This window comes from Melanerpes formicivorus, unplaced genomic scaffold, assembly GCF_026170545.1.
Source record: "Melanerpes formicivorus ecotype bairdi unplaced genomic scaffold, bMelFor1.0.p_v2 SCAF_8, whole genome shotgun sequence".
Classification (NCBI taxonomy): Eukaryota; Metazoa; Chordata; class Aves; order Piciformes; family Picidae; genus Melanerpes; species Melanerpes formicivorus.
Genome location: NW_027142360.1, coordinates 14,700,309 through 14,722,293, shown reverse-complemented (window position 1 = coordinate 14,722,293; position 21,985 = coordinate 14,700,309). Strand labels below are relative to the sequence as shown.

Genomic DNA, 21,985 nt, shown 5'->3' with positions numbered 1-21,985 from the left:
ACAAAAGGTTCCTTGAAATATGGGCACATTAATCACCTCAACACCAGCTCATTCCAGGTCACACAGAATCACCAGTTCAGTTATTTGAAAGGATTTTCCCAGGAAAGAAGTAAGATTTTTTTCATACTCAGGTTGTCTCTTTGGAATAGTTCTTGGAAAAGTTAAAGAAGGGAGACAGTGCCAAGGTACCATGGAGGTTTAGAACACTGACTTTGTTCCTATAAGCTAACAGCTGACTTTTCAAACAGCAAAGCTAAAAGCCTAAAAGACACCTTGAACGTACTAGTTGATCAACTCAACTCTTTTCATATTGTAAATAACAAGACTCTTCAGGAAGTGCTTATCTTCGTAAGCAGTGCCTCTAGAGAGCAAGATACCTGTAAATACAGTTTAAGAACTACAAATACATGATAAGCAGAAGGAATTGCCCTCCTGTGTCTTCATGCTTGCTTATGCTTCTGCCAAAGGATGACTGTGGCTGCCTACAAACTACGGTTTCTGTAAAGCAGTAGTGTATGACAGGGCTCTTCAACAAAGGCCTCCAGGACAACTTCTCTGGCTGGCACTATGAAGGTGCCTAGGACAGAAGGCAAAAAAATACCTGCTAAGGCTTGCACAGTGAGCAAGGTGAGCCCAAGCTTTCCTCCCTTGGTTCTTCCTCTCAGCACTTGAGCCCAGAAACAGGCTTGTAGCAAAGAGGGTAAACATGAGGCAGGGACTGAGCTCAAGAGATTTCTCAGGCTCTCTTTTCTCATATGGCAGAGACATAAGCCAGTAAAGTGACCAAAGTCCTGAGCCTCAGAGGTCTTTAGTCATTGAAAGTTATGAAGAGTTTGGAACCAAAATAACCTCTACAACAAGAAAAGTGACTTTGGGTCTCTTTAGTCCAAAGTCTGTATTCAAATCAGTAGATTACAAGGAAAGAGGGGGCAGGGGGGAGGGGAGAATGCAGGGAAGGGTTTATTGTCTTCTCCTACCTTAGCATTTGTCAACCTATATGCAGAGAAGCACCATGAAACAAAGATACTTTTCTGATTTCAGACACTCAGCAACTGTATGAAGAACTGCAGAAATACAACCTAACAGCTTTCAGTCTCTACATATCTAAAAGCATTGTTTTATCTGTTAACAACAAAACTGATTGCTGACAGCTGACACCCATGAATGATGTGAGGTTCATGCATGCAATGTCTTTTTCAACAAATAATCAAAGAGGGTCATTTCCTCTAACACAATAAAGAGGACCACCATACACTATTACACTATTGCTTGTGCTTACTGGGTTTGTATGTTTTATGTGTATGTGTCTGCATATGTAACAGCCACTCTCTTCTGTGGACTTTTTTCTGCAAACTATTTACAATTCAGTCTCCCCTGATAACTGCAAGCCTCCACCGTCAGCAATATTTGCTTAGCGAAGCTTAGTCTCTGTAGTTGCAAGCTTCTGAGAGCACAGTGCCTTGAGATACTGCATGAAAGGCACCAAACTCATGCAAATTGTTGTGGTAATTCCCTGACAGTGCCATCTCTCTAACTTTTATCTCTCATTTTCATTAATGGTCAGAGAAAGTAGTTTGTGCTTCCAAGGAGATTCTCTGCACAACCAGCTTAAAGATCTGATATACTCGATCAGGCAAGATGACACCATAAAAATGGTCCTACCTCCCGCTGTTCTCTGGGAATTTTATGGGAATGGGAAGATCTTGAAATGGCAGAATCTCATTACAATAAAACATCTCAGTTAGACTGCAGAGGTATTAGTGAAAGAGGTCTTCAGTGCAAAGAACAGGATCATAACCCAGCGCTAAATAGTCTGACTCTGCTCAGGTCAACGATGATGTGCCAAGTTACCCCAGATGAGCAACTGCCACACCCAGTATGTTTGATAAATGGCAGCACCAAAGTCATAAATCATAAAGGAGGAGAGTATATATTAGTTTAGTTCAATCTGTTCCATTCACAACTGACCACAAACAGCGGTTAAAATGGAATTAAACGGTACCTTTTCCTAAATGAAACTATAGATTGCAATGACTTTGGGCTGACATCATTCAATATTATTGATGTGAAGGAACACAATTGAAACAGTCTGGTCAACACTTTCAGTCACACATACTGAAAATACTCCTGGCCCCTTGAGCAAAAGAAAAGCAAATATTAATGGGAACAGGAAGATTTCCTTCCATTAAAGAAAACTCATCAAATCTCCACTTAAATAGTGAGAGACTATGGCAGGATTTTGAATTTTAACAAGGCCAAGTGCTGAGTCCTACACTTGGGTCACAACAGCCCCCTGCAATACCACAGGCTTGGAAGTGGATGGAAAGCTGCCCAGCCAAAAAGAACCTATGGGGTGCTGGTTGACAGCTGGCTGACCATGAACCAGCAGCATGCTCAGGTGGCCAATATGGCCAACAGTATCACAGCCAGGATGGGATCAGGAATAGTGTGGCCAGTAGGAGTAGAGAAGTGATTGTGCTCCTGTACTTGGCATTGGTGAGGCCATACTTTAAACACCTTGTTCAGTTTTGGGTCCCTCACTACAAGAAGAACATTGAGTGTTTCCAGAGAAGGGTAATGAAGTTGTTGAAAAGTCTGGAGAACAGGCCTTATGAGGAGCCAGCTTAGGGAACTGTGGTTGTTTAGTCTGGAGAAGAGGAGGCTGCCCTGTGCAAGGGGATGCTTGGAAAAAAAATCTTTACTGAAAGAGTGGTCAGGGAGGTGATGGAGTCACTGTCCTTGGAGGATTTAAAGAAAATGTGTAGACACAGCACTCAGAATATGGTTTAACAGATATGGTGGTGTTAGGTTGACAGTTGGAGTAGTGGTCTTAGAAGTCTTTCCAACCAAAACAGTTCTATATTTCATGATTCTATGAAGTTTCTTTAAATTTTATGGGTTCTAGTCAGTGGTGAAAAACTGGTTGCTAAGTCACACCAGCACTGAATAGTTACAATAGTGCTTTGTGTGGATAGGAAATAGGATGAAGTACAGATATGCTGTACGTGGCATTTTAAAAACAGAATGGAAAACACAGCTGGCTTTGGAGTCTCCAGTGAATGTTTTACACTAATAGATGCCCTTTAAACCTTTTGCTCTTATTTACTGCTCATGACTCCGGTGCTCTCTTTCCCCTTTGTCAGGAGTACTGAAGGTATCCCAAGGCATTAGTAGCAGGGAGGAGTGAGCTGCTACTCTGTCTTTCACCAGACCTCTTCTGGCTAGCACAGAGCTGCTGCAGCCCTGCATATCAGTGCAGAAACTCATGCCTTGTGTGCTACAACCAGCACTAAGCCTTTCATGCCACTTTTTCTTGTGGTGCTTGAAGTAATGAGAGATTTATGAAGACACAAGCTTAAAAAAAAACCCTTGCATTAAAACAAATGGGAAAAATTGCTACTTATAGACATTGTTGTCTACTAGTGAGACTGTGAAGTAAAAGCCTGAATTTGAGATTAAAATTCAGAGTGCTCCTTGCTCCAGATTTTTCTATGCCTGGCACTTTCAAGTACACATTTCTCTACACCTCTACCTCATTCTTACACCTCTTTTGCCCTTCTAAACCGCCTCAAAGCATACTTGCTTTCACTCCCTCAGGAAAATGACCTCTTTTCAGTGGTTTAAGCTGATCTGTTTATGTTGCAACAAATCAGGAGCACATACATAGCCACTTACCACATTTCACCTATGGGCAACAAATAACTTCTCATGAGAAGTTAATTTTTTCACCTGTGGGTTTGAAATCTATTTTGTGCCACTGCTCTTCCCATCTAAAATTGTGAAACCAGTAAAACAACAACAAAAAATTATCCTTTATAACTGTGAATGACTCAGGTTTGAGAGAAGGGAGAAGAGAGGGAGGGAGGGAGACATTTAAATGCTAAAATAGGAAGAGAGGTAAGAAAGAGACACCTCATATTCCCAGCATGCAAGCTGGAGCAATTTTTCATGCCCTAAGTAATGTGGCTTAGGACAAACCACACAGGGCAGCTCAGAGTGCAGTGGGAGTCAGAAGCAAGTGTACCTCTTCTCAGAATGAATGTGTGCTGCAGGCTTGCTATGCTTTTACTAAGCACAGATGCAAAAATAGATGACAATGAACTTACTTTTACAACAAAATTATCAGTAACAACTGCAAAAACTGCTCATGAATACCTGTCTTCCGAAGGGCTCTTTAATAACTCAGCATAGGGATAATTTTTTACTGAAATAGGGAGGGTGATGATCATGGGTGCATTCCTTCTTACCTGGTTAATGTGGATAAAAACATCTCTTTCACTACTGTATAACCTCTAACAGTTTAGAGGTAATTAGCCACCAAGCTTATAAAAATAATCTGGTCTTGAAATAGCAACCTTTTGGGTTTATTCTTCACTGTCCTCTTTTACTCATGTAGACCAGGCTAGCTTCTCAGCTGATGCATATCATCATACCTGTACTAATCCCAAACATGTCATGCCAGTTTACAGTCTTCTGAAGGTATGACCCTTCTCTGCTGCCCTGGAAAAAGATCTGGGGTCTCTGCAGAAAGTAATATTCCTTTATACACCCACAGATGTAGGCATCCTGTCTCCACTAGCTCTTATTTAACTCTCCTTTTATCTTGTTTGTTTTGCCTTCACTCTATCAATGCAAACTGCACACTGAAAAACAAGCTTACAGCAAATAGGTGCATCTTATTTTCAGTGGATGGCCCTTCATAGGGCACATGCTATACCCCTGAAGGATTAATAAAGACAGTGGGGTCAGAATCTCTACAATTTTAATTTCAGTTCATCTGTTATATTAATTATGCTCAAACATGTCTTTCTAGTGCAGTTGGAGAAGACATGGGGATTCACAGGTAGAATGGGAAGACACACCATCTAGTGAAGTAGTGACCACTCAATACCCTGTCCCTCTGCTTCCCCAGAGACAACAAAAAGCTGTGCCCTCCTTTTCCTTACAAAGATCCAGACAGAGGTGAGAAGGGCAATAACTTGCATGCCCTGCCCTCTGCAGTAACCAAGTATAGAGGTCTTTCCTGCTTGTTGGAATCTGAAATGGGCCTCTGCTAGCTTTCAGGGAAAGAGACATCATCAAGCCTCCACACTGAGCTATCAGTCAAGAAAATACCTGAAAAGTCTTTTAGCAAACAGATGAGATAGGTCATGGAAGTAAAAAAAAAAAAAAAAAAAAGGAAGAAAGAAAAGGAAAGCAAAAAGAGGCAACAAGCTGAGACTCACTGTAGGCACTGTTTTCTGAGGACACTTGCCTGGAAGTGCCATCTCTACAGCACATTCAGGCAGTGTGGTGGAGACAGGTAAAGGTCTCCCAAGACAGCTCTGAGACAAACTTTGTCAGACACAACTCAGCAGTACATCATGGTCAGTCTGATCTGCTTCTCCTTTGGGCTCTCAATTCCCACCACAGGGCTGGGGCTAGACTGCTTCCAGCACCTAACGTATTTCTGCACCACACCGCAGCAGCTTGCACCAAGCTAGCACAGGGATCTCTAATACAGCAATGCTTTGGATTTCTCCTTCCCCTTCATGCTGTCCCACTCTGATAAGGCACCCACTGTGCAAGAAAGACAGATGAAGATCAGAGCAAATTCTAGCATATCCTCAAGCATAACACCCTGAGCCACCAAAATACTGCTGCATGGCCAGATGGAATGATTTTGCTCTCCTTATTGGCTATCACAAGGTCACAGCACTTTGAGATTTTGACTGGTGTGCCAAAAACCTGGAACTGCATCTGTCACTTAGAGGACCTTTTCTCAGATGGCTCTCACATGTCTTTATAAACTTTAGTAAATAAGTGTATAAATCACTCTGTCCACCACCAAAGTACAGCCATCTCTGGAATGATACACAGCAGCTGCTGTAAAATCAGACTACAGCTCTACACTATAGATTAGGGCAATAAAACATGCTGCATGAGGCAACTGAAATCATTGGAGGAAGGAAGGGGGAGACAATTTTCTAGTTACAATAACTGGAGGATAAATTTGGCTGAAGAGAGTACTGTGTTCAACACTTGTTTATCTGCAAATCAAAGCAGTCTTCCACCACCTGTCAAAACTACTTGACTGTACCATTCTCCATGTTCGGGCCTCTTAAAACCCTTCCTTTCTGAAAACTGAAAAGCACCTTGATAAGAACAAAGCATGTGCTGAGCACAAGCAATAACCTAATCAAATTTCTTAGCAACTGTCTTGACAACAAACTGTGAGCCTGTAGCTGTGATGCCTCTCCCATCGTCTCCCTTGCACAACTCAATATAGCATCTTTATATTCCCAGTTTTAAAATAGCTTCTACTCCTGTAACTTGAATAGATCTTATTATCTAGGCTAAAAGTAGTTAATGACAGTCACTAAGGGGACTGAACTGCTGCACCCTTTTCCCTGTTCTGAGCCCTGTTCTGGGCTTCTCAAGCAGTGCATGCCCCTTCCCACCCCCCAGTCATGAACTGTTTATAATAGGAAATCTTTTGAAGGCTTGCACTGCACAGATTATATCTATGGATTTGCTGGTATCAAGGACAGTAGATGAATAGCTACCCTTCTCTCCCTCTTCTCCTCAGCCATATAGCCTTATATGTGTCATCTAAAGCTATACCTGAAATGTGGTAAAGTATGGGGAAATGGTTTGAAAGATCCTTCCAATCAGTATATGAAGTAGGACAGCATGGTTTGGGTTCAGGCCACCAGTTTGGACTGAGATGGTAGACAGAGCATGTACAGTGCTGGCCTGCAAAAACCATTAATTTAATTTGAGTGTCATCTCTCTCCATCAAGTTTTAACTTCTCTGTGCTGAGTGTCCCTAGCTCCACAATTTTGCCTAGATTCTGCAAGAGCTGAATTTATTGGCAAAATATTCCTGTTAGAGACCCAAGAGAGGCAAGTATTACCCGTCAGAATTAGATTATTAGTGAAATACTACTAATAGTGAGTGACAGCTGAGATAGACCACATACAACATGATCCATTTTGCTCTCTCACTTGGATGGGGAGCATATTCATGCTGGTTCACAGTACAGTCCCCAAGTACATGGCAAGGGTTCCTTTAACTGGAACTGAACCAGATCAGTCCAGCTGCTAAGGGGAATCTGGTACACAAGGTGGGACTCAAACTAACCCAAAACAAAGTGTGCACCCAAGAGTCCTCACTATCTGCCGTGCAAGATGATGAACCTGTGTCTATTGGAACACACTACTTGTTAATGTAGCCATATAAATGGTCTCACTATGTGAAACACCTACAGCAATTGACTGATTGCTTACAGTTAGCTTTCTATGCACCTACATGGAAAAGTTTACTAATTCCCTTCTCCATCAAAAGGCAGATATGGAATGACATCACACACATTTCATGTTGAATACTTCTCCCAGCAATTACATTTTGCCTTCTCAGGCTGCCAGTTTTCAGGAACTAGTGAGGAGAAGAAACATTTTTCTCAAGGGTGCATAATAGGGGTTTCTATGTGTAGCTCTGCCACCATTATTAATTAACTAGTAAACTGCACACACTCCAGGCCAGGTTGCACCCTCGCATCCTTGCAGTCCTTAAGGAAGTCAGTTGAACTAACCACAAACGAGGGCATAATTAGGTCTGCTGTATTCAAATGAAAAAGTAAACACACTCCATCTGGAGAGTTGCAGAGCTAATAACCTAAGAATATAACCCAAGCTCTATAGGTGAGAATGTAACACATCAATGGTTTCATTGTACTGAGTTAACTCACACCAAAGCTATGAAGCATGCACTGGGAAAAAGCTCTGTGGATCAGATTGTGAAGTCCTCCCTTTTGCTGCTGTTATCCATCTGCACCCTCAGAGCAAAAGCAATCTTGTATGGAGAACCACTACGCTCAGAATCTCATCATGCAAGACAAAAGAAGACATTATTTGAATACACAAATCCTGGCAAGATCAAAAGGAGGGAAATGGTAACTTTTGAATGGGCACACCTGCACAGTCCAGAATTTTCTATCACAGAAAAGTAAAATATTATATAATTCTTTTCCTTTGCTCTAAGTACAACACAGAGCATGGAATGCATGAAAAAGCAAGAAACTCCCTAAATTGTACAGTAGCTGTTTTCAACACACAAATCCAGCAGCTAAAATCTTGCAAGACAGTCATATCTGCTGCCATTTCGCTCCTACTAGCCTCATGATCTATTACAAAATGTTAATGAAAAGAAGAAAACCACTCAGTCTGAATTCTCATAATTAACAGCCTGTGCAGAGAGTGTAGGGTGGAAGAATGGCTGCTGCATCATCTGCTAATAAACAAAACATTGTCAGCAATGAACCAGGAAAAATAAATGCCCTTGGTAAAAACAGAGTGAAGGAGAAGTAACTTGAACAAAGTGGAAGAGAGTGTTAAGCACCATGAGGTTTTTTTAAGCATACACATACATTTTGCTACCATAAATAAACAAAGTATGGAGACTGAAAGCAAAACTTTGCACTTTACGCTTTGTAAGACTGTTTTTTATATCCTCACAAAGATCAGTAAATAAAATTGGCCACATTTTATCTGGGAAAGAGGGGGGAAAAAAACCCAGCAATGTCTAGTTTTAGAGTCTGGTGACAGCTGGTTTGTTTCAATAATGTAAAATATTTTGTAAATGTTAAGCTTTCACTCTGACACAAAGTTTCTAGGCCATGTCTTTGGTTGCTGCAAAGTGACATTATTTGACAGTTTAAAAACCCCAAACCCTGAACAACGTATATCAATTTTGAATTTTTGGCTGAAAACCTTAATAAAATGCTAATATATTTACACATAAGTGAGACAAATAGGGGTCATGCAGGTGTCACAGTGGCATGAACACATTCACAGTGCCTTGCTCTCTGCATGAAGCTCCACACCATCATCTCTTACTCACGTGTTTTGCTGAGAACTCATCAACCTCCTGAAGTACCTTCTCCTGGCACTCTGGGTTGGTGGCAAGCAAGTAGGTGGCAAAGGACAGTGTACTAGTGGTGGTCTCATAACCAGCAATCAGGAACAAGAAAGCCTGGCCTGCTATCTCATCCTCTGTTAACATCTGCTGAACCTTTCCAGATGGGAGCCTGCCGGCAAGAGGTGCCTCGCTCTGCCTGGGAGCAGCCGATGAATTGATCGCATCCAAACACGTGGTTGCCAGGGAGTCAGAGGAGTGGCGGGAGTCCAGCATCCACTGGAGAAAATCCTTGCGCCTCTGCAGAATACAGGATGAGAAGAAGCACAAAGAACAGGTCACAGAACAATGCCTTTACCCATGGGGAATGGAGGGAGAGAGTGGTTTCCCATAGATACTGCCCATTTGGCTCACAGAATGGTTTAGGGTTGCGTCTACAATAATTTCTGTGCCACCTTAACAAGACAGGACTAGAAATGGATGTCAGTAAATTAGTGCCTCTTTTAGTGAGAGAGTGCAGTTATGACCACTTCTACCAATACAGCAATTGTTAGTTATTTTTTAAAAATATATTTGCAGAAAAGCTATACAAGCATTCCTCTACCATTAAGCCTGCTTGGGTGGCTTGTTTCTGCAAAAGGCCCACTGAATCATTCTACTGCTATGAAAACTGCTTTCTTTCACACTAGTTGCTGACAGAAAAACTCCAATAAACAGACCTATGGACAAGAGTGAGTTGACTTCAAACCACTCTGGACAGCAGGCTTGATTAGGCTTTGAAATATAACCCAAAAGGTTTGAATTGACTTTTGGGAGTGGGCATAATAGAATTGTGTTGAACCTAAGCCATAAGGCTATGTGATTGATTTTCAATTCCTCAAATACCAACAGAATACATGATAGCTCAAGGACTCAGAGTGACTGCAGTACCAGAACATGACAACTTGTGCAGTGGGATGGACAAAAGAAAGGACCTAAGTCTTTTTTCACAAGAAGAACACAAAACGCTGTAAAGCTGCATTTGGCTGTTTAAAAGAAATCAGATGAATTATTTCTTAGATATTATAATTAAGAGACAGAGTAGAAAAAGGAAGAGCCAGAGAAAGCAACAGGCAAATAAGATAAGAGTGAGGAAGGACTAATTAATTATAAATATCAACAGACTTAATCAGATTGTTTTGTTTTCACAAGACATGGGAACAGAGAGCAGTGAGATAACAAAAGAGGAGAAATACTTAGTGGCCTGTGCATAGCTCTGCTGCCAGCAAACTATTTATACTTATCCACAGGCAGAGAGGAAAGGTTATTTTGAGGTTTGACTATCACAAGGGATTGGCACACTGCCTCTTTAACCGCTCCTTTCCATCACCCCACAGAACCTTTCATTTTGCACATGTGCATTACACAAATGTAATAGTAGCCAAATAGTAGCCAGTGCTGATCCTTGCACACTGACAGACCGTAACAAACTGGTCAGACTGCATTATCTCCAAGGCACAGGATACATGCTTTTCCCTCAGTAAGTGACAGCACACAAAGCAACATCATACACATTGTGCTGAGGGAATGAGCTCCAGCTCTGAACATACTTCCTTGTGCCTAGATTTAGGCACACTTTCTATATTCAAGTTGGCCATGCCTCCTTGGTCTCTTATTTCTAATACAGCAAGCCAAAAGGTGCAACTGACATGCCAAAGTCATAGTCTTCCAGCATGATAGGATGCCTCTACTCTTTTATGTTCCTCTAGACTGAAGGAAACAAGACTTCATGCATACATCAGCTGTAGATAGCAAAAAATTTCATTTAACATTTCCAGGAAGGCCTTTATTCACATTCTGAAAGTCCATATATTGCACCATGCTTTGGCATACCCTATGCTTCAGGGATTTTCCTGGTGCATATATACAGGTTAGGCCTTTTTAAAAATGATTTAAAAATAAATAACTAAATCAGCCCAGTTCCACTGTGTTCGTTAGTGTGTAGATAAACTAGCAGAGTACAGCAATAAACTCCCTCTGCAGAGATATTCCCTTTTATCCTTAAGATTAATCATCATCACCTAAACTACCTTTATAACATAAAAGTGTATAATTATATTCATATTCAGTTGAGTTGTAAGACTGTGATATACTACAGTTCAAACACTGTACCATTTGGTATGGTTCTGCATTCATCCTTCTCAGGCTGTGAATTTTCTTCTAAGCAAACCCATTGCTCTCTGAGGTTTTGCATTTCCCAGTCATGAGCTGTTGGCTGACTCTGGTCTTATATTTAGACAATAAGCTCTCTGGAGACCCTATAAGATATTTCTCCAGCCTTAGACAAAATCAGGTCCCGGCCTTATATAAAGCATGTGGTTATTGCTATGATAGCACAGTAATAATCCTAATGACTAGTGAATAAAATTTCATTCATGAGAATTTTTGCTGAAAGCAAACTTAATGAATGCTAGCACAAGTGAATATTCCCAAGAATGTGCTCTGAAATGCCTCTGCGGCCATTTTGAGGAGCTCTTTTTATTACAGACATAATGCATTTGGTTAGGAATTTAAAAGCTTGTCTTGTTGCAGAATCTGTTTATAAGGTCACCCTACCAGGAAACAACTAGATACCTTATCTGTGCTATGCAATTTGTTCACAGGTGAGCAGGGGTTGCTAGGTACGACGGCTTCATAAACAACCCTCACAAAACCAACATTCATCTGTAAAAACTACTTGAATAATAGTAGAGAGGGGAAAAAGACATAAAATCAGAAAGATGCAAGCCTTTTTTTCTGGATAATTCCATAGAGTGGAAGGAGATAATATTTTAGCAAAGCTTCTCTTTCCTTATAGTTCATTCTACTTCACTTTAGGCATCAGTATAGAATGCAACGTAAAAACAATCGTCATCCATCCAAGCAAGAGAAAATATTTCCAGGGTTATAACCAGTCATAACGAAACATATTTTATTTCCACACCATCAGGACAGGAAAAAAAATAAATAAAAAAAATCACTCTGACTCAAAAACTTAACAAGGGCAATAGAAGCAAACACTAGCATAAACTCAGATATGATTGGATTGTTAAGTGCTGGAAATGAGGAAAATGTATCTCATGAAAATCCAGAGGGGTTTTCTCCACTTTGGTTGACAGTAGGAGGTGAAAGAAAAAAAAAAGACATTTTTTTCAGTTCCAAAACAGACCAGGTACTGGCAGTGTCACTGCACAAAAACATTCTCTGGTCATTGCAGACAGCTGTTGCCTTCCTTCTTCCATCAGAGGCATTTGTTTGATTCTCCTCATAAAAAGCAGAAGTCTGTAATAGCCTCTATCCTGTCCTCTGACACTTGCATAGTTATGTTACAATGGTCTCAGAAACAAGCTCCTGCTTCAAAAGAACACAATGGACTCTTGTTTTGCCTTTGTACAATACAGAGCCCATCATTAAGCCAATAAAAATTGGATGGAAAACTACCATTTGAAAAATAAAATAAAATCTAATTTGAATGCAGTATGGGACAGGGTGTATGTCTAACTTGGTGGTGACACAGACATCCCCTTTGAAATATATAATAAGACAAGCCTTCGCTTTCAGCTTCCCCAAGATAGACACCTTGAAATATATTTCCTGACACCAGTGTTCTGGGCCGTATCATTTCTCTCATTAGTCTCCTTAAACATCACCTGGCCATGCAGAGAAATCATTCTGCACAGAAGCGTAACGAGCTATGTGCTGTGCACTGGAAGAATAGATGTGTGCTAGACTGGGGAAGGCCAATTCCGCTGCATCTATCATCCCTCCTCAAATCAGCGCTTTCAAGTTTTGCAGCTGTCAGAAGATGACATGCTCACATGCATGATGTATCATGAATTTTCTCACAGGACGTAAAGGTCCTGCAGGGGCAGGAGAGGTCTCTGTCTCTTTCTCTCCTTAACATGGAACCATGCTTTCATCTACAAGACTAGCACACCAGCTGACCTTTAGGCAAATTCACCACTGTTCTGTGGATCCAGAGGACCCTTGGGCTATGCCTTTGGAAGAGAGACTGAGTCTCTCAGTACCAGAATGAGAGGACACAGTCTCAACCTGTGCCAGGGGAGGTTCAGACTGGATGTTAGGAAGAAATTCTACACACAGAGAGTGATTGCCCATTGGAATGTGCTGCCCAGGGAGGTGGTGGAGTCACCATCATTGTTTAGGAGGAGACTTGATAGGCTGCTTGGTTGCATGGTTTAGTTGATTAGGTGGGGTTGGATGATAGGTTGGACACAAAGATCTTGAAGGTCTCTTCCAACCTGGTTTATTCTATTCTCCACAAGGTGAAGTAAAAAATTACTTAAGGACAACTACCCAATGTGTATCAGTTGGAATTCTTTATTCACCATGCTGTGTTTTCTACAAACTATATTCAACTACAGTTCAGCTCCCCATTTTGAGTTCAAAAGATCCCAGAACTACAAAAAGCAACTTGAAGATGAATCAAGGAATCAAACTAGATGACACAATTGATTGGTATCCTGTAAAGCACTTGCTGAGGTGCAAAAGTCATACAAAATGTGATGCTGCTCATAGAATACCAGTCACAGTAAACTGTGCAGACCCTCCTAGCCTTTCTCCACTGCTCTAATGGCATCTTAAAAAAGCAGAAGCTAAGCTTCAGAATCCTTATCTAACAGGTGGAAAGCTCACATCTCATATTATTTCAGTTTCCTACAGACTTGTACAAACACTGCTATATTAGTTCATATCCAGGTCATTTTTCTAAGTTTGATTTAGCAACCATCTCTTTAAGTGAGACAAACCTGCGTCACCTTGAATTTATCAGTAGAGCACTGTCGTAGCTACCCAGACACTTTCAAAAGAGCAGCACAAAATGCAGTCCCACAAAAACTATCATTTTGCCAAACTGCTTTGAAAGGATCAAATCACTCCCTAGCATTAGCAGGTTTCACTCAGTTTCTCAGTGAAATCACCAAAAAAGCCAATCTCTCTGCTAATACACCCAGTCCCAAAACATTTCAGACAGATCATCTTTTTGCCTGAACTTAGAAGCTGGAATTAACTGGGAGGACAGAGATGGCAGCCCTCAAATTTGTGTGTGTGAAGGTTTAGGACATGGTGCTCTCACAGGTGATGCTCAGCTCTAGAGGGACCTGGAGCCTGCTGAACTGCAGGGTACAGCCATCATTTGAGAATGGCTGGGAGGATTTCGGTCTGGCAGAAACAAAATCTTTGGTTTGCATTTGTTAACATCAGCTGGTGAAAACACTGTAATGTTTTTACTGCAAATGGGCTGAATGTCTGGGGCCAGGCATGTCCTGCATTAAAAACCTGAATAAATTTAATGAAAAAAAAAATGGTAATTCACTGAGTACCCACTTGGAAAGTGGAGCAGCTTTTTGCCAGCCAGATTTGATCTTAATATTTGTAGTGAGACCCCAGACTGAGACAATTGGGTGTAACTGGATGTATTCTGCTATCTTCATATATTATCATCACTCAGCTCCTATGCAAGCTTCTGGCAGTAGCTCACAACAATGAGGGAGCACTATGAGTATTCATTGACAGTGCATTTGATGTCAGGAGATGCAGCAATGCCTTTGGTTTCTACTAGACAAAAAAAAAAGAAGAAAAAATGAGAAAAAAAAAATAAATAAAAGGAAAAAAGGGAAAAAAGGGAAGAAAAAAGGGAAAAAAGGGAAGAAAAAAGGGAAAAAGGGGAAGAAAAAAGGGAAAAAGGGAAGAAAAAAGGGAAAAAGGGAAGAAAAAAGGGAAAAAGGGAAGAAAAAAGGGAAAAAGGGAAGAAAAAAGGGAAAAAGGGAAGAAAAAAGGGAAAAAGGGAAGAAAAAAGGGAAAAAGGGAAGAAAAAAGGGAAAAAGGGAAGAAAAAAGGGAAAAAGGGAAGAAAAAAGGGAAAAAGGGAAGAAAAAAGGGAAAAAGGGAAGAAAAAAGGGAAAAAGGGAAGAAAAAAGGGAAAAAGGGAAGAAAAAAGGGAAAAAGGGAAGAAAAAAGGGAAAAAGGGAAGAAAAAAGGGAAAAAGGGAAGAAAAAAGGGAAAAAGGGAAGAAAAAAGGGAAAAAGGGAAGAAAAAAGGGAAAAAGGGAAGAAAAAAGGGAAAAAGGGAAGAAAAAAGGGAAAAGGGGGGAAAGGTAAAAAATGAAAAAAGAAAAAAGGAAAAAAAAAAGACAAGAAAAAAAAAATAAAGAAAAAGAGAAGGGTACGATATGGCTTTCATTGGCTGGGTTTGACACTAAATCTGCAGAGAGGCCATATGAATTACTGGTTAAAGCACTGGCCTCCTCAGAAAATGGGATGCTTAAAGCTGCTCTCCTTTTATTGCTTTTAAAACACAGTTCTGGTGCAGCATGTGTCCATAAAATCAGCATAACATGGATCAAATCTTATAAAATCCTGTGAGGAAAAGCTAATGATGATCTCAAAAGACCCTTTAAGACCTAGGATGAAAACAGATTTACACAGACTCAAAGAGTTTAAGGCAAAAGCACCATTACATGAGGGAAAGAGGCTTGGAAGGAACTCAGCAAATTATTTACTCCATCCCCTTGCCACAAGGCAGCATCAGCCAAATCAACACTGACAGCTGTTTGTCGAACCTGTTCTTAAAATCCCAGCCGAACTTTAGCTTCCTGCAGTCTCCTCAGGCAGTCCACCCCAACACAGAACCATTTTTGCAACTGGTTTCCCCTCCTCCTGTGCATCACTGCAGATATTGCTGATTGCTAGACTTCATCCAGCTACACCTGTAACATCTGAGGTATTTCCACATTTGAGTACATTCCACAACATGTACTCCTAGATGTCCCTCTCTATACATATATATATATATATATAAATTTTCAGTAGGTCTTTAAAGCATATCAATAGAAAAAAATTGTACTGCTGAAAAATGCAAAGCTGTTTGCATGTGGTACTGCCTCCATTCACGAAGTAAGGGAGAAGAGTGCTCAGGTACTGGTGGCTTCTTCCTCAAAATTTTGCATGTTTGTGACTTTCAGAATGCTAAATTAAAGTAAGAGCATTAGTAACCTGCAGAAGCATAGGCATGCTTAATTCAACCGGCAAAGAAAGCTGAGGGGAATTCTTAAAACCAGTTTTGTTAGGGACCCATCTCCTTTTAGCTTACACTGCTGGCAGTGTCACTAGAGGGCTCACATCTTGAACGACAACAGCCTCCTTCTTGAGACAATCCCATACAGTCCAGCAATGAAAATGAATTTGAATTTCAGATTAAATTGCTAGTGAATGGAGAATGAGCAAGTAACTGTTTCTAGCTGAGACAAGCTTATCAGAGCTCTGTATGGCGGTTTTTAATCTTAAGTGTGTGGAGCTGTTGACCGTGAACCACGCAGACTCTAGCCAGAGGCCTAACATGGATAAAGTGACATATAGGATGCAAAGATACTACAAAAGGTAGTAAAATAAGTCACACACCTGTTTGATTGTTTCATTACTTATAGGGGCCTACAGAGAAACCTATGGCTCACCAACAGAGCCAGAAACCCTTCCAGTAGCTCTTCACTGTGAAACCAAGGGATTACCTGCAGCCTGGCCCATTTACACCCCTAAGGAACAGACTGTTGTCTCCGAGTCTGGGAACTTTCCTTTCAGAACCAAGATGAGCTGAGTGTTTAAAAGAAGTTTTATGTTTCTACATGAAATTCAGCCTAATGGCAAGCATCATGCAGCTTGTGGCAGTCAGTTGGCAACTCTGCCATACTGAGCTGGCAGCCTCACCCCGGAGCACAGCAGAGCAGCATAACCCCCACAGCTCCTTCCATCACATGCATGCATAGGAGTGGCTAGAATATTTCTTCCACATTTCCCCATCCTTGAATCATCATGAGCAAGAGAAAGAGGTAGCAAATAACAGTGGACTGCATTCTCCTTATTCTTTATTTGCAAAACATTTAGGATAACAACACTCTAATAATGGCTTTGACATAAGAATACAAACAATACATATTAAATTTGTGTGTGCAGTAGAGGAGCTCCTCCTGCCCCACATGTTTTGGCACTTGCTTATGAGGTTATAACAGTACACAGTGGGCAAACACAGCAAGAGAAGAAATAATTGGGTGCTGAAGAAGAACATCTTGGGTTGAGTCCTCCCACCTGCACTAGTGTGTGGAACAGTCACCACCTCCCAAATGGGCAGTGATCTGACCACGCTGCTCCCCACTGAATGCACACATCCTCTCCCAAAGCTTATCTGGTGTCCCAGTAAACCATCCAACGGCCCTCCCCTCTGTACTGCTTAAATGAGGAAGGGAGGATGCAGGAAGGGAGTGTTTCTGGCTAAGTGTCTGACACACAGAAGCTTGACCCTTTGCTGATTCAAACTGCTGACTAAAGGCTGCTGTTGCTGGCAGACCTCTGCTCCTTCTCTGTTTACCACAGATTTCAATTGTATTTCCTTAAATTTAATTCCTGATTAACAACCAGTTTTGGATTTAACAGGTGTCTAACATTCAAGAAAATGCATGGGAATATCATTACTGTTTCTTTAACCTTTGTTCTTCTTGCCCTATATACCCTCTTTAACATGCTTGCAAAGCCCCATCACTCAGTTTAAAGAGCCATCAGGATGTTTCTGGGCCATCCTGGGAATTTACTCTTCACATTCTGTCCATCCTTCTCGCTCCTCATCATTTGACACACACACTTTGAGGGAAGGAACACCAGTTATTTGGGTTTGTGATGGCCCTCAGTAATTCTGGGCAACTAACATACACTTTGAACTAATTGTGGCTGTGACACATAAATTACATGCACTGTTGAATACATTTGAAAAAAAAATAGTATAGTGTTATTGATGTTCTTTATTAACAATATGGAAATAAACCACTTGTCTTTTCAGTTACTTCTCTGAGCAACGGCTCTCCACTGCTGGCAGGCAATCCTGCTGCTGGCTTATCCATTCATCATCACACCTGCAACCTACATTAGGATTTATCCTAGATCTTCAGCTACATTAAACTGGCTTTTACCTATAGTACATAAATCGCCTCTACATCTGACTCTCTGCTTGTGTGCATGAAGGGGTACAGGTTTCTGCTGCAGTGGCTGAAAGCAGCACTGGGAAAGAAAGGATTATTTTCAGCTACTTGGTGACCAATAACAAATTGTGTTATCCTCTGCAGTTTCATGGACGCTGGGCTCAGTTATGGTTTTTATCCAATAGATGGCTCCTCAGTAGCAGGAAGGATTCTTCCCCTGCTCTCCTTTCTTTCGCAGAGTTTCCATTTGACTTTCTAATATTTACACAGCTATTATCTTGCAAATATAGGCATTTTGTGCACACTGATAAACACACAGGAGAAGCACGTGTGTGTGAATTAAAGAACAAAGGAAAAATTAGATGGCATTTTACATATTTCATGCCACTTTGTCCTCTGTCAGTACAGGGATGCATGAAAAATGACAGTCAGGTAGCCCTGCAGTCTGGAATGCTTCCTAAAGTCAAACTAAAAAAAAAACACAAAACCAACAAAGCAAAAAAACCCCAACACAAAAAACCCACTTCAGAAACACATGAATATTAACAGCATATCAGAATACCAGCTGTCTTTCTCCCCAAAAATAGGAGGACATCTCCCACATCTTCCATGTCCCTGACTGAGCAATACTTAAGTAACTTACAGGCATCATTACTCCTCTGTCAATGAAAGATTTTTCACAAGAAAAAAAATAAATTAAAAAATCCTGTGTGTAATTATTGGTATAATGAACCAGGAGAGCTCTGTGTAATTGGCAGGGTGCAAGTTAACATCATTATGAGTAATGCTGCCATTTCTGAGCTGGGGAAAGAGAATATGCTTTTGTTGTTTTCCAGAAATAAACATAATCAGAATAATAATAGCAAATCTAGAGACATTAATTACTTTCAGACAAATCATGATTATCCCATATGCATGCTTGTGGCTTCTCTAAATCAGAAGAGCAGTGCCCACTCATTTCTATCCTGAGATCTTTCTGGTATCTCACTCAGATCTTGTCAAGCACCTGGCAGCAATGCTACTTTGGGGACTGTGACCTTCTGGTCAGACCACTCAGTTAAGTGAAATGTGACAATAGAATACCTCCAATTAATAACAAATCTCATGGAAGCTGAGCCATGGCTATTTAAATCCCTACAGCATGACACTCCAATGGGCCATGCGTATCAACCCACTATACCTGCTGCTAGGATCTAAAATAACAATAATCTTTACCCTTGAAATATTAAGCTGGTTTGAAAAGTGGAGGAAGGCACCACTTTACTACAAATATATATAAGAATATAGCATCTTATCATTAGCACAATTACATTTCTTTTTCCTGGCAGTTACTATGACTGTAATGTTTTGTCCCTGTTTAAAAATGAACACAAGCATTCTTTGCATTTCAGTGCTCCAACAGGGCTTGTCTAGTTCCATAACTCAAACTTTTGAAAATTTGAACCAGCTTGCACTTTGCTCACTCATCATGCTTGATCATGGGCTGTTACACTTTCCCTTTACTCTTGAGTAGAGAAACAGCAAACGTAAAGGTAGCCTCATGCTCTGCTGACCCCTCAGCTGGCTTAAGGACCCTCTGCATGCCCAAACCCCAGCACTGATATTTCTTTTAAACTGTTCAAGGAGCAGATTTAAGCCCTGACCAGTCCCAATACTGGTGAAACACAAATGCACCATCTATCCTCCTGTCTCTCCCTAGGGATGCTGCAGGTAGCAGAACTTACCCAGACACAAAGCAAAGCCTGCAGACTTACCTCCTCCTCTCAATTTTAAGGGTCCAGGTTAAAAACACGCTAAATATCAGAGTTCATAACTGAAATACTAACAACAATTTTCGTTGTGGAGCAGTTTAAAATGGGCAGCAGTGATATTCATTAAGCTGTTAATAATGGATTATGGCACAAAGCAATTTATCAAGTTTCCATTGTAATTAAAATCACTGAATATTTGGGCACTTGCACCTAGCTCTCCCTGCTTTTGAAGCTTTACATTTTAATGTGAATTACGGCTCCCTCTCCCCAGAGACCTACTAAAAAGCCTATTTTAATTGCTATGTTTTTAATTGAGATTACATTATTAAAAAGTGTACATTTCTGCTGAAGAGAGGAAGGAGGTGCTCAGCTCCCTCTAGTCTCTCCTAGATACAGCTTGCTTATCCCCGTGGGAGGGAAAAATGAAGGATAGTCACTGTGAAGAAAGTGAAGAAAGCCCCACACAGTCACAGGCTGTGAAGCCAGAGCAAGGCTGCCATTGACTGCTGTGGATGCAGGATTCCCTAGGCAGATTTCTGGGGAGAGAGAGGAATCACTGCAAGCATTCAGGCTGCTCTTTAGCAAAAGGCAGACGGAGGAACACCACGCAGTGATTCCTGCCTCGCAGCCAGCTGACATCAAGGGCACATTTTAGAAAGCCTGTCCTCAAGGTTTCCAGTGACAGACAATCTGTTGTTTTCCATAATAAGAAACTCTAATGTTAAATTATCCTCAAAATCCAGATATAGTCACAAGCTCATGGGGTCTAGCAGAGACCTCCAGATCTGGGAAGGAGAGGCAGCCTCTGGTACAGCTTAGGCCTGATGGCAAAAGCAGAGTACTGCCCCAGCAAAAAATATCTGCTGACTTGTGTGCATTGATATGGTCAGACTGACCTGCCACCAGGTCCAAAAGAAAAGCAACTTCATGCACTTGGTATCCAATGCAGGCCACATAAATAGTCTCCAGCTGGCAAGACAGCTTGTCAATGTCACTTACAGATAGGAGTATGGATCTACTAAGTTAAATAGACATAAGAGAAAAGGGAGAAATATCAAAGGAGTGAAAAGTAGATGTGAAACATCATGGAACTGCTTTTTGGTAACTGCTTCAGAAAAGGTCAGAATGTATTGCAATCAAGCAAGCAAGCAGTGTGTGGGGATGAGAGAGGTTATGGTAAGCAAATAGAGACACAGAGAGACTAACACAGACACATTAAAAGACCATGCACTAACACCACAAGTGCTGCAACTCCTTCCAAGTACTCGGAGCAACTCAGAAAGGAAGGATGGTAAACCAGTAACAGATAAAAGAAAAACAAAGAAGCGAAACATGAAAGACCAAGCTGAAAATGCTAAAACTGACAGAGAAAGGAGAGGTTCTGTGATTGCAATTAGGTCAGTGATTTTTTATTTCTAAATTAAGAATTTAGATGATATACTCTAGTTACATGTGTCAGAAGAAAGTCTGTTTGTAGAGTGTAAGTACCCAAACGTGCCATTGCCCTGAACGGCAAGGCAAAACAAACACATAAAACTCCCAGTCAAGAGATTCCTTGAAGATTTAAATCAAGAGGGGGAGGAAAAAAAAGGAAAGCAACCAAAGAAAACCCCAAAACACCTCACCCACACCAAAAAAACAACTATGAAAATGACCATTAGATCTTACATCACAACTTGGCATTAAAGGCCACCACTCTGTTAAGCAGAAAATTAATTTCCAAATTATTTCATTTTATGGCAAGGTTACTTTTTTTTTTTTCTGATTTGAAAAAAACCACACCCTGGATGAAAACCACATCACAGATTAAGCAGAAAAGAGGAGGAGCATTCAGTGAGCTAAAGTTGGACCTTCTGAGAAACTTGTGAGGGACAGGCCACAGGGGTAACGTACAGAAGAGATGAAGAACTGTAAGAGAAAGAAGGTACAACAGGAATGGATTGTGCATATCTGCAAGGTGACATTTTTTCCTCTAAGCCAAAGGGATGAATACCCAGACTGTACTATGAAGGAAAGCAAATGGCAGGAAGTGGGAAAAGACACATTGTGGAAGATTGTCATTCCTTCAGCATAAATTTAAAGGGAAACCCTGCTTCCAAGCCTATAGGAGAATGACCTTGAAAGGCAGGCGTAACACTGTTTAGGCTGGATGTCTTGCACGGATGAGAGCATGCAGCAGAAAGGCCACATTACTTACTGGTTTGGCATGTAGCAAAAGGTATGTGACTACATCAGACTCTGTCCCTACTGCTACAAAAGAACAGCAGCTAGAGATGCTCAACTCCATTCCAGAAAACTGCTATCTTTGTCTTGGCATTGGACACAGCAAAGTCACGTT

The 21,985-nt window shown here is 41.0% G+C and overlaps 1 protein-coding gene across 6 annotated transcripts in view; it reads right to left on the bottom strand.

The window, feature by feature from the left end:
* The window catches only part of TBXAS1 (thromboxane A synthase 1), a 253,481-nt gene that overhangs the window by 61,788 nt on the left and 169,708 nt on the right, over positions 1–21,985 (bottom strand). For all 6 annotated transcript variants that reach the window (XM_068142225.1, XM_068142228.1, XM_068142229.1 and 3 more), the window contains one exon: positions 8,882–9,196. In XM_068142225.1, the coding sequence (XP_067998326.1) occupies positions 8,882–9,196 (315 nt within the window). The remainder of the gene's footprint in view (positions 1–8,881; positions 9,197–21,985) is intronic.